General features: G+C 51.1%; 1 protein-coding gene across 4 annotated transcripts in view; it reads left to right on the forward strand.

Annotated features, from left to right (window-relative positions):
- The window catches only part of BCL9L (BCL9 like), a 28,548-nt gene extending 15,091 nt beyond the window's left edge, over positions 1-13,457 (forward strand). For 3 of the 4 annotated variants that reach the window (XM_085303141.1, XM_085303139.1, XM_085303138.1), the window contains 5 exons: positions 2,151-2,361; positions 3,123-3,207; positions 3,667-6,049; positions 6,975-7,235; positions 8,642-13,457. In XM_085303141.1, coding sequence (XP_085159267.1) covers positions 2,151-2,361; positions 3,123-3,207; positions 3,667-6,049; positions 6,975-7,235; positions 8,642-9,801 — 4,100 coding nt within the window. In that variant the 3' untranslated portion in view covers positions 9,802-13,457. The remainder of the gene's footprint in view (positions 1-2,150; positions 2,362-3,122; positions 3,208-3,666; positions 6,050-6,974; positions 7,236-8,641) is intronic. The other variant, XM_085303140.1, reaches the window with a different exon arrangement.

The following is a 13,457-nucleotide window of genomic DNA, read 5'->3' on the forward strand; positions in this document are numbered from 1 at the left end:
TGTTCAGGCAGGGCTGAGCTAGCTGAAGCACACAGCGAGTTCTTTCAACTTCCAGCCAACGCTTGTAGTTCAAGCTCAGCTCATCCCAAAGACTTGACTGATCTTTTATAACTCTTTGGGGAACACTGAAATTCTATAAAGGCTTTGTGAACTTTCAGGATCCAGTTCCTTCAATTCCATYTCCTCCTATTCACTGGAGTTCAAGATGTTAGAAAGACCATGGTTATTTCTTTCTTTGTGGAAGCCATGCAGTTCAACAATGCAGCAAGCCAGCAAACGTGCATATTTTGTGAGGGTTTTGGACTGTAGGTCTCTCGTGTTTTCCAAAAGCATCAGAACTCCTTGATTTGTTGCATCTAGAATTCAATTAGCTTTCAAACTGGAGAGAGGGAGAGTCTTCTGAAACCACGATGCAAGGACTGTGCAGTTGATCCTTACTGATTCACCTTTCCTGATCTTGCCAGGGCTCCCCTAGTCAATAGGGAGGTCGATAGGTATTTTTCCCAGCCATGAGAGAAGAAAAAGCTGGAGTTGTCCCCCTGAACGTTTTTTTTTTTTGTTCTGTCCTCATCTCTATTAATCTGTCTCCTGAGGTGTGAATCCTGCTTACAGTAACACAATTTGTTATATTGCTAACAAATCATGAAGCAAAAAAAATATGAATCAGGACGGCTCCCTAAGGCAGAGGGTGTGTTTCTTCTAGATCTGCATTTTTTTTTCTGAACTCCAGACTTAATAACCAAGAACTCAATTTTATTGACCAAACCTACAGTTTAACCTGAGCACCTCAAGTTGTTATCTCTTCTGTAAGGACTTTTGTAGTCTGGGTATTGCATCTTGATGACTTTGTTGTATAGTTTCTTATAAAATCTGCCTGTTTGAAATCTGTGGCTATCACATGCAGAGACCTAGAACAATGCGGATACTGCTTACAAGGCCTTCAGATGCCTGGAGAGCAGCTGTAGCCGGGGAAGGTAACTTATGCAAAACAGAGGACCATGTAAAACCCTGTTGAGGTCAGCCTCTGTGCCTGACGCTGCACTGTAACCATCTTCTCCAGGGTGTCTCCTTCTGATTTTCTGAACCGTTCACGAGGGCCAGATTGGAAATGAGGACTGTTGGACCCTACCACCAATTTGTTGTGTAACTTTGGGCTAGTTGCTTCTGCTCACCGGCTCAGTGACCGCACTTGTGGGAAAGGATATCACCACCTCCCCTTTACAGCCTGCTTCAAGATCTGCCTGATTAGAGCTGGGCAAGGTGGGATTGTCTAGGAGCAAGGCCAGTAATGAGGGAGCAAGTGAGTCCCCACAGCAGGCTTCCAGCGATGTCTCTTTCTCTTAACTACTGCTTTGCCAGGGACTGACTGTTGATGTTAATGTTCAGTGGGTCTGCGGTGAGGTAATTGCTGAGGCGCTTGTAGGGCAGCAAATGGAACTGGCTTGGTGGGGTGCAGTGTGTGTCCGTGAGAGAGCCTTTGTGCACGTGTGTGTGTGTGTGTGTGTGTGTGTGAGGGGCTATGCAAGAGGGAAGTGCTGAATGCTGCTATTAATTACAATGCTTATTAATATTAATTAAGGATATTATTAAATAATTGATGATTATTAATAATTAGCACTCCAGTGAGTAGCATCTCCCCTTTCCCCTGCTACCTGGGTTTTTGTGGCTGTGGCTATGGAAAGAGAGATGAGATGAGCCTTGGCCACCCAGTGCTGAAGGGGAGACAAGGGGAGTCGCTGGGCCCTTAGGGCTCCTGGGGGGCAGTGGCCACCCAGGCAGTAGGGACTGCTGGTCTGGTGCTGCCATCTACCGGTGCTGGGAACGCTGAGCACCAGCCCCTTGCCAAGACAGGCAGTGGCCTTTGCTCTGCCTTAGGGAAGTGTGTTGCAGAAGTAGCACCCTGACACCCAGAGCATAGCCCTTTGTCATACCCAGCTCTACCATCCCCACAGTCTCTGCTGCAGCCCCCATTCAGAGAAGAGACTGCTTTCTCTGCTGTGCCTGGAGGTCCCGCTACTCCGGCCTTCCTGGTTGCTTCGATCCCATCTGCTAATTCTCTTGGTGGAGATGGCGAGGCTGTTCTGCAGAGGCTGCTCAGGTTCTTTCGCTATGCTAGTTGTCCGTAACTTTTGTCTCCTGTGCTCCCATAGATTGTAATGTAGCAGATCCTGCAATGTCCACAGCCTCGCAGCTTGGTCCAGGGTCCAACCCGCTGCCAAACCTGAATGAGACCAGTTCTTCCAGTGCACCTCATGGTGCTGCCCCAGGCTTACGGCCGGACGGTGCAGGAGGCGGAGGTGGCGGAACGGGAAAACAGCCTTCACAGTTCGTTTACGTCTTTACCACGCACCTTGCTAACACGTAAGCAGTAAACTCTGTCCGTCTTCCACTAGTGTAGAACTGACCCGTCACAGCTGTCTGCTGCAGACTGCTCTTGACTAGAGGAGAGCTGGGCAGGTGCTGTGCCTCTTCAGTTGCGCTGAGCAGGTCCCCAGTAAGGTTCAGGAGGCTTGCTGGCAGCTGCTGCTTGATGGATGAACTTTGTCTGAAATGCACATTTCCTCCCAGCAATGCCAAGCAGAGCTTCCTGCATGGTGCACTGCAGAGCATATCTAGTCAGCATCTATTTAAAAGATTTGTCTGTAGTGGTATGGACTGCTGGACTGATTTGGAAGCACCTGGGGGGGGGTAGGGTGCCATGACTAGTRCCGTGTAACACTTGATATTCTCAGCTCCGTTCTTCTCTTCTGCCTGGCATGGTCTCAGCCATGGAGCCTTAGGCAGACCAGATGATTTTATAGCTCTTTGCTAGATCATAGAGTCTGTGTGGTAGATCGCAGAACACCTCTGCCACAGGTTCCCTCAGGGCAGCATGCAGCAGCAGGCATGAAGCAGAGCAGAGTGCCCAGTGCAGGATGTGGGAAGAAGGAAGTTCTAAGGCAACTGATCTTCAAYTGGAGATGCTCTCTGGGGCCTCAATAGGATGGATAGGAGGTCTTTGAGGATATTCCCCTTTTCCCACAGGACTGAAAAGCAGAAACGGGACCTGGGAACTGGAAGGAGGGAATGTGGATGGGACACAATGCTTGTCTGTTCTTGAGTGGTTTGTGTTCTCTCCCCAGAGCTGCAGAAGCTGTCTTGCAGGGCCGAGCTGACTCCATTCTGGCCTATCATCAGCAGAATGTCCCGCGGGCGAAGCTAGACCAGGTATACCAGCTGTGAACCGAATGCTTCTGTCGGCACACACTGCTGACTGATATCCGCTCACTTTTGACATGGCCATTCTCACCCTACCTCCTGGCTTAGCTGTGAAGGAAGGGCTTGTCAGAGTCCCCTTTCAGTGGTGTGAGAAGCTGCTTTTCGGCAGGACCTATTTGGAGTGGTTCCTCCTGGCTCTCCTCCTGGAGACTCCTGGCTGCTGTCAGCTATGATAAATTTGGGATAGGGGCACTATATGTGGCCCTGCAACCGTGTGGGCAGAACACCCACTTGTGCATTTCCATGGATCCCAGGACATGCAACCGGGCCTGCTTCTTCCTCACAAGGAATGGAGGCAGAACTGCCATGTGGCATGTTTCTGGGATAGAGTGGTCTCACACTGGGTAGAGGGAAGAACACCTGCCTAGAGTTTTTCCTGCTCACTTTGGCTTCCCCTTTCTCTGTCAGGCGCCAGTTCCTAAAGTGCTGGGGGTTACTGAGCAGCTACCGATTAACCCACCTGCTGCCAACACTCCGCAGTCCCAGCCGCCAGCACCGCAAGCTAGTCAGCCACAGCCACAGCCTCCCCCGCCGCAGCCTCCACCTCCACCTCAGACCATCAGTCAAACAGCTTTGCCCACGCCCAGTGCCCTGCCCCAGGAAGGGACGGGTGAGGATGTCCGGAGGGATTTGACTCCCAACTCTTTGGGGAACAACAGCAGCAGCAACCAGCCCGGAAGTAACCACCCAAATGCACCCACCGCCTCTGCCGGAACTATGCAGCCTGGGCAAGTGGACTCCTCTGCCACTTCCAGCTCTAGCCTCCTGGGGGAAGGCCCAGGCTCGGGGATGCCAGGAAATGGGCAGGCAGGCTTGGGCTCCAGAAACCCCATGAACTCAGAAGGGCTTTCTAAGGAACAACTGGAGCACCGGGAGCGCTCTCTGCAGACCCTGCGTGACATTGAACGTCTTCTGCTGCGCAGTGGGGAGGCTGAGCCTTTCATGAAGTCCAGCCAAAACACGGGCGAGAGTGGAGCTGCCCCTCAGCCACAGGCTGCCCCTGCCCAGCCCCCTGCACCTCCCACCAGCATGAAGAAGTACGAAGAACCCCTGCAGTCCATGATTTCCCAGACACAGAGCCTGGGTGGCCCCAGTCTGGAACATGAAGTCCCTCATCACCCAAGTGCTGACATGGGGCAGCAGATGAACTTGATGATGCAGAGGCTGAACCAGGACAGCCTGACCCCAGAGCAGGTGGCCTGGAGGAAGTTGCAGGAAGAGTACTATGAAGAGAAGCGGCGGAAAGAGGAGCAGATCAGCATCCATGGCCGACCCATGCAGGAGATCATGATTCCACAGTCTATGGGAGGCATGATGATGCGTGGGCCCCCACCACCCTACCACAGCAAACCTGGCGAGCAGTGGCCACCGGGGATGGGCAGCCAGCTGCGGGGACCCATAGATGTGCAGGACCCTATGCAACTGAGAGGAGGGCCACCCTTTCCTGGGCCACGATTCCCTGGAAACCAAATGCAGAGAGTCTCTGGCTTTGGGGGGATGCAGAACATGCCCTTGGATGCTCTTGGGCCTATGAATGCCATGCAGAGGCCAGTCAGGCCCAGCATGGGGTGGAGCGATGATATGCCTCCTATGGGAGGCCCTGGGAACTTTCCACAAGGCACCCTGCCCTACCCATCAGGGCAAGGTGACCCTGAAAGGTTCATGAATCCCCGTGCCAGAGAGGAGATCCTGCGGCATCAGCTGATGGAGAAACGCCCAGTGGCAATGCAGAGGCCCATGGGGATGTCCAGCAACTCCATGAGCCAGGGTATAGAAATGGAGAGGATGATACAGGCTCACAGGCAAATGGATCCATCCATGTTTGCTGGGCAGATAGCGGGGGACAACCTGAGCAGTGCCCCGATGGGAATGGAGTTTGCAGGCACCCGGGGGATGCTGAGCCCCCCTATGAGCCAGTCAGGCCTTCGGGACATGGATGCACCCATGGGCCCCAGCAACCTCAACATGAACATGAATGTTAACATGAATATGAACATGAACCTCAATGTCCAAATGACCCCACAGCAGCAGATGATGATGTCGCAGAAGATGAGGGGCCCTGATATGATGGCACACCAGGGCGTGAGTCCCGAGGAGCTGGCCAGGGCAAGGGCTCAGAACGGCAATGGCAGTGCAATGCTGGGGGGGGGGCAGAAAATGATGATTCCTTCCCAATTCCCCAATCAAGGACAGCAAGGCTTCTCAAGCGGACAAGGACCTTACCCCAACATGCCCCAGGAGTTGGGCAATGCCTCGGACATGTTCAGCCCTGAGCAGGGTGCCATGCCTGTTGGGAGCATCAGTGGCACGACCAGACTCAGCCACATCCCTCTGCCTTCAGCTTCCAATCCCACTTCCACGCAAGGGGGCAATCTGGCCAACATGCACCCAGCACCTTCCCGGGGGCTGGGCCGCCGGCCTTCTGACCTCACCATCAACATCAACCAGATGAACTCCCCTAGCATGGGCCACCTCAAGTCCCCCACGCTCAGCCAGGTGCACTCGCCACTGGTCACCTCCCCTTCTGCCAACCTCAAGTCCCCACAGACACCCTCACAGATGGTCAGCATGCCACCTTCAAACCAGTCTGGGCCCCTTAAGTCCCCCCAGGTGATGAGCTCTTCACTCAGTGTCCGGTCTCCCACTGGTTCACCAAGCCGCCTGAAGTCTCCTTCTATGGCTGTTCCTTCCCCTGGCTGGGTGCCATCTCCCAAAGCCAGCCCTGGAGTCAGCCAGAGCAAGCAGACCCTCAGCATGAACTCATCTACTTCCATGGGAGGACTGGATCAGGGTATGCTGGTATCTTGTGCGCGAGTGTGCGTATGTGCTTGTATTTGGAGTGTGTGGAGAGCCAGGATCATGGAACAAACAGCTTAACTCAGAGACCCCTTAGGATCAACTCTGGCCACTTCCTGCATCTGTGGTTTCCATCCCCTAAATCTAGTCAGCTCAGACTGGTTGTAGTCTCACTTGTCAGCAGTAGTCTAGTGCTTTCTGTACCCTAGGAAACACATGCCCCTACTCTCTGTCGCCCTCTGCTTGCTTGGCTGCTTGATTCGGGCAGCCCAGAGTGTATTTGCAGCCATTGCGGACTGGCACAACTGCGCAGTTTGTGTCCCGACAGTCAGCAGAGGTGACAGATATCAGCCTGGGGAGATGCTTACGTGCAGGACAAGGTGCAGACACCATGGGAGTGATGTCATTTATCTGAATGTTATAGGGACTGTGTTCTCAGTGGTCTGTCTTCCTGGTGGATTCTGCCACCCTTTTTTCAGGCTGATTTTTTCCCCACGGTGTTTACGTCTAACCTGTGTGCCCCAGCAGGTTTGGGGAGATGCTCCTACTTATGTGTGCCCATGGTTTACGTTCTCCCACTTTTCTTGAAGTAGATCTTTTTCCCAGGAGTCCAAATAGGGCTTCTCAAATAGGCGGAAGAGCAAACAGAGCAGCTTCTACTTCAGTCTCAGCTCATCTTCTGTGACTCTCAGGTAGTGAAAAATGTGTCCAAACTGGGAAGTCGAGAGCAGTTTAAAATGCAAGTCTGTTACRGTTCTGGAGCAGAGTCTCTGCACAGTTTTTCCTTAGAGTCCTGAGGGCTCTGTGTTTTACAGCCTCCTGCGATCACTGCAGCTCTAAGGAGAGAATGGGTTTGCTGTCTGACAGGAGCAAGCTGCAGTTTGTGGGTGGTACTAAGCTGCTCTCTTTCTTGCTTACAGGTTCTCTCCCTTCTGGGCCTAGGAGCAGTTCTTCCGCACCAGCCAGTAACACCTCTAGCACCATGAATCCCAATATGCCTTTTACTTCCTCTCCAGATCCATCCCCCTCCCAGAACCCCCTCTCGCTGATGATGTCCCAGATGTCCAAGTATGCCATGCCCAGCTCCACACCACTTTACCACAATGCCATCAAAACCATCGCCACGTCTGATGATGAACTGCTGCCAGACAGGCCTATGCTCCCACCTGGAAGTATGTCAGGTATGTACTTCTGGAACTAGGCTATAGAGAGGTAAGACTGTCTTGTGGGCATGAGCAGCCTGATGGACTACACGGAGGAGGATAGGGTAGAGTTAAAACAGGCATGAGAAGCTCTGTTCTCCCATTGACTTCTTGGTTAAATAGCTTAAATTTGCCCTCACTTGCCAGGCTGTCCACCAGCTTTCAGCTTGGGTGTACTGTTCAGAAAGACGTGACCCAATCTGGCATTCTGGATGCTCTCTTTGCCTGAGCTCTGAAAGTTCTTGAAACTACCTTTATCTTTTTGCATGCGTTGGCCCTGGATTTTCTCTGCTCTTGGAGACGTCCCGGGACTTCCAGGCAGATATCCATTGCTTGGAAACTCTGTTTTCTTCTGGAGGACATGGCCCAGTGGGACAGGGGCACTCTGAACAAGGTTTGGAAGTCTGATGGTTCTGAGCCCAGGTGCCTGCACAGGCAAAGCTGTGTCATAGCATAGTGTGAATCCTGCTCAGTTCTGATTTCAGAATGCAACAGCCAGATCTGCTTCACTAACTGGTGGTGCTGATGAGGACAGCTAGGCAAATGATTGTCTTTTATCACTTGGTGACTGGCCTAAAGGGGAATTCCAGYAGACTATGTCACTTAATTTGGGGGTTTTAAGCTGTCTGATGAACAGTTTTGGTGGTTTTCAAAATGAAAAATCAGCTTTTTGTCTCTTCTGCTCCAAAATACTTGGTTTGTTTGACCCCTAGATGTGCAAATGCACTTGCTCTGTCCTAAACCGAAGCTCTCTGCAAAGGCTATTCACTCTGCTATGTTGATGAGCACATTCCTTCCTCCAAGATAACACTTGTGTTGGGCTGCAAACTCTTTTGTCTTTCTCCTGCTTGCCACCCGAGGGCGTACAGTTACAGGGAGCTTGCTAGATTGCTAACCATGCACTCAGGCAGTGGTGGAGGGTCACTCCTTTGTGCTTTCAGGGTGGCTAAGTGCCCTGTTGAGATCCTTTTGTCTCCCTGTGGGGCTGTCTGGACATGCAGAACCAGCTGGAACTGTAAAATTAGTGCGCTACGAGAACCACAGTGCCACCTGTACCTCACCTGTGTGTTTGGGTAACATCCCTGCAACTGTGCTGATCCCAGTCAGGCCTTGATGTCCTAACCATCTCTCTGTGGCAGCTCAGGAACAGATGAAGCTGTTACAACTCGCTGGTGTTCACAGGCTCAGGGAGCAGGAGTTTGAGGCATTTCTCTCTGATCTTGGTGCTTTGCAAACCCTTCTGCCAGCCCCTTGCTGTGAATCTCACTTTGAGCTCAGGGCTTTTTGAGTAGAAATTCTCAACAGTCTTTGTGGGGTGTGGACTTTGCAGCCTTGAGAGATGTGTGGGCAGAGAGTTAATTTGTTTCTCTTTTTCCTCTCATTAGGTGTGACAGGGAATCAGACGAATCAACTGCACTTAAACTCAGTGGGGCCTGCGTCGTCTCAGAGCCCCATGGGAATGAACCTGCCTGGTCAGCAACCTCTCTCCCATGAACCACCCCCCACCTCCATGATGTCGTCCCCAAACCCACTGGGCTCCAACATTCCTATGCACCCTAGTGCACCAGGGGCCGGCGTACCGCCCCAGAACCCCATGATGCTGCCCCCAGGGCCCCAGGACTCATTGAACCAGCAGTGTGGTCCTGTGCCGAACAGTTCACAGATGATTCCTTCCAACCAGCTCGTGTTCCCCCGCATGCAGCAGCCCCACAATGCCATGCAGTCTCCAGCAGGAGGTATGCCCATGGCCCCAGGAGGGGGAGGCGGCCCAGGAATGCAGCAGCATTACCCATCAGGAATGCCCTTGCCACCAGAGGACCTTCCCTCCCAGCAGCCCGGCCAGATRCCCCCTCAGCAGCACATGATGGGCAAGAACATCCCTCCTCGGATTGGAGAGCCGTATCCCCCTGTGCTTCCTGGGGTGGCCTCCGTGCTGAATGACCCTGAGCTCAGTGAGGTCATTCGCCCCACACCCACAGGTATCCCTGAGTTTGACTTATCCAGGATCATCCCATCAGAGAAGCCAAGCAGCACCTTGCAGTATTTCCCCAAGAGTGACAGCCAAGCACCCAAATCTCAGCCTTCCAACCTCCACCTCATGAACCTACAGAACATGATGGCTGATCAGCCCCCTGTGCGGCCAGGTATGAATGCCCCTAGCCTTCCAGGACAGCAGGGTGTGCAGAGGGGACTCAGCATGCCCATGTGCCATCCTGGACAAGTGCCCATGCTGGGCAGGACAGGCATACCACCCCAGCAAGGCATGATGGGCAACAGCATGCACCAGGGCATGATGTCTCCACAGCAGAGTCTGATGGCCCAGCAGAATTTCATGCTGATGCAGGCTAAGCAGAGGAGCATGTCTGTGTCAGGGGAGATGTATGCCCAGACAGGACACATGATGTCACCTCAGGGCTCTCTCATGGGGCCCCCGCCTCAGCAGAACCTAATGGTCACACACCAGATGAGGCAGAGAAGTGTCTCCCTGGACAGCCAAATGAGTTACATCCCCGGGCCTGGGAACATGGCAAACCTACCTTTCTAACCATGTCTGGCACACAGGGATGGGAAGGGGCAGGATCTGATTGTACAAACTTTTGTAAACCTTTCTTTGGGGGAGGGTTGGGGGCCAATGCCAGTGGAGGATGCCAAGTAGGGTGTTTTCATATTGGATTTGCCTCTATACAGAAAACCAGATGTGCAGTAAACTTGATGTGAATTGGGTTTCTTTTTCCTTTCTTTTTTGGGGGGGAAGGGGATGGATGAATGGGGAGGGGGGGCTGTTAATTTTGAAACCCGAGTGGTGACCAGGGACTTCCAGACCCTGTGGCGGTTTGTAAAGTTTTCTTCCCCACCCTTTCAAGTGTTTTTTCTTTCCCTTCTCTCTCTTTTTTCTTTTTTTATTCCTTTTTTTTAAAGCAACCAAAATGTGCAAGAAGGTTTTTGGAACTAGCTGTAAATAGGTCGCTGGGAAAGGCAAAACTTGTGCTGGTTTTTAATTGTTCTGTATTTCTGTGTTTTAATAGAAGCCTCAAAACATGTTCAAAACAAAACAAAAAATAAGCTAAAGAAGACAATGTACAAGGGTTTAAAACTCTCCTTGGAGGAGGCAGGAGGATCTCCCAAGGGGTACGGGGCATTGAGAGATCGTGTTATAGAGCAATTTCTTGTCAAAGCTGTGTCATTCATGCATCCAAACAGTCTGCGTGTGCAGGGTGCATAGTTTCACACAGATCTTAGGCTCCTGTGGAGGCTGTGCTGAGTACAAGAACTCACCCAGCCACTAAGGACCATCAGGAGTGTCAGAGCTGTGGCCACAATGAAATATCGCTGCAGAAATGCTGATTTGGCAGGGCAGAGGCAGTATACCTTTCAGTATATAGCTGTCGGGATACAACTGTCACTGCTCCGTGGGGAAGCTGCTGTGGCTGTGAGAGGAAGGATGCCAGCCATTCGCCTAGAGAAATGCTGAGAATCTGGTCTCTGCCAGTGACAACCTGCTGCGTGTGGAGGTCTCAATAAGCTGGCTCTTCTGTAGTCCCCTTCTTTTCCCTTCATACTGTGTGTCCTGTGGGCAGGGAGTATAGTGTGTAGGGATGGGTGGGCTCTGAGATGACCTGAATGATTCAGTCCTGTACTTGCAGGAGAAGCTAGTTGGAAATACAGCTCTTTTGCAGGCTTCCTACACCAATCCTTTCCCCCTCCATCATCCTAGGCAACACTCTATGTTCCTCCTACTGCCACTGAATGGTCTCCCACGTCTTCCTCACACTTGTCCGTCCGTCCTCCTCGCATGCTGTGTGCGCTCATGAACCATGTAGCTTGCCAGCAGGATGCGGTCAGCTTGCAGCAGCAAAGCAGGAACTTGGTCATTAGAAAAGCCAGGAGTTTGGTCAGACAAGAGTGGCATACCACCCTTCCGGTAGTCTGCCAGGGTTTCACAGGCAGTCTTTATAGTTTGCCCTGAGCTAGCTGCTGCTCTGTACTATGAAGATCTAGTTGTTGAAGATGGCCTGTCCCTGTGTGCTATGCGACATCTCAGTGTAATTGTTCTGTACAGTATCAGTTGTGTGGTGCTGAAAGTCATGAGCCAGCTTCTCCACAGGCTGTTTTGTGTTACTGGTAGAAGAGGCCAAGTTTGCGTTTCAGACTCTTGTTCCTAGGCTGACAGAAGAATGCCATCTGAGCACCTCGGGCTTTTCTGGATGTGCTCCACCCCTGGATGGCATCTGCCATTCTGTAAGGTCTTCCTGTGTGCAGCACTGATGGTTTTTTTTTCCCTGTGTTTATCCATTTTAGGGACTGAGGAGTTAAACACGTGCACTCACTCCTGCATGCACAGGATTTCAGTGGGGTTTCAGCCGCGTCCACATTCCAGCACCGTGTACCCTGTGAGCATCCCACTGTGAACCAGGCATTTGATTGCCAGATGAACACCAGTTGGAGGGTTATCTCTGCAAAGGCATATTTAGCATACTACCTCTCTTATAGCGGAGTTCACCTTTCCCTGCTTCCGACCGCATGGAGGAGAGGGCTTTCCTAAAGAGACATAGCGAAGTAGTAAGGGAAAGCCAAAGCTTTTCATCATGTTACAAACTGTTAGAAAAGGCCAGTGGGTGCTGGAGTGTCATCCCAGTGGCTATGTGGATTAGATTTGTAACAAGATGGAGACACAAAGTCTAATTAGGAATATCTTGAAGTAGAGAGCATTAGTAGGTGGGAAGCATGGGTCCAGGTCTGAGAAGGGATGAAGGGATGTCACTCTGGTTCCTTGCTTTGTGTGGTTTGGTTGCTTAGGGTGTGACTGAGTAACATTGTCAAAGGTGGCAAAATAGGAACAACCCTGGGAAGTGCTCGTCCCCTGCCTTGACAGTTAGGAAAAAGAGGAATAATCTTCAGCACAGGCTAAATAAGTGTGCTTTGGACCTGACAATATATTCTCCATCCTTTCAGAGCAGGTGCTTCATGTGGGAGGAGCTGGCTTGAGCAGATGTAGCCTTTTAAAGCTCAACTTGCTTTAAAGGTACTGGCTGCTCTTGGCTGTGCTTTGGGATGCTGGCTGCTGGTATTTTCTCGTAAGCATCAAAATACCAATGCCAGCCCCCAACCTTGTCCATCACCCACCAGCTAGACTCGGTTAATTTTAAGCCATAATATTTTCTATGAAAATTTTTTTTTGTTTGTCTGTAGACAGCTGCTGTCCTGCTGTAGTCCTCTTCACCCAGCCCAACTGAGAACTTTGCCTGGGGCTTCCCATCTTCATTTGGGCAGCAGCCGTTTGTTTTCCCTGTGTCAGCTTGCAGGCTCAATACGCCTCTGTGCAGTGTTATGGAGGTCAGTGCTGCTTGCTGAAGGTACAGGGCAGTGTGCTGCTGCATCTGCTTGATGGGAGGAGGAGAACCTATCTAGTGAAAAGTGAGTAAGAAGCAGCTGAGCCTTTTAACTCAGCAGCCCTGGATACAAAAGCGAAATCCTGACAGTATTTCAGAGCAGCAGACAGGGCTTTTGAGCGAAATCCCAGTGCCCTGGAGCCAGCCCTGCCCTTAATTCCGTGATGGCTGAACAACAGGGAAAGAAAGTGCTGAGTAACATCCCTCTGCCCTGGGCACCACTCCCAACTGTGTCTATTAACAGCAATATGGCAGGAGCTTCTCTTGAAGCTGAGTAACAGCCAACCCTTGTTAGACCTGGGCAGAGAGTTTGCCGTCGGCCAGTTGCCCACTGCCGTGAGCTGTGTCTAGTCTCGTGTCTTGTAGTTTATTGCTCGGCTTCTAGGCTTGAGTTCTGTGTACTGACTCCGCCTAATCACAGTAAAAACATTTGCCCATGTTTTAGCCATGACTTCACAGTGTTTTTCCTGCTCCCCCCAAAAAAAAAAAAAAAAAAAAAAAAAGGGCAAACATTGGGAAACTGCATCTTTCAAAACGTCAAATGATCACACACCTGGAATTAGCTTTCACATTGAGGGAATGGTGACTGACCCATTCTCTGTTATCCCATGGAGAAACTTCCCCAGTCATTTTGTACCATTATATAAATATATATATAAATATAAATATATAAATACAATATGTGAAGACATCTTATTGGTTTTTATTTGAAACAATTTTTAGGCTTGTTTTTGGGTATCTGTGCTGCCTGTAATGTATTGACCTGTTTTATAGGTGCCTTTTTATTAAAAAGACAAATTTCAAAACCTGA

Source organism: Rhea americana, unplaced genomic scaffold (genome assembly GCF_003343005.1).
Source record: "Rhea americana isolate MKP2758 unplaced genomic scaffold, rheAme1 scaffold_197, whole genome shotgun sequence".
Lineage (NCBI taxonomy): Eukaryota > Metazoa > Chordata > Aves > Rheiformes > Rheidae > Rhea > Rhea americana.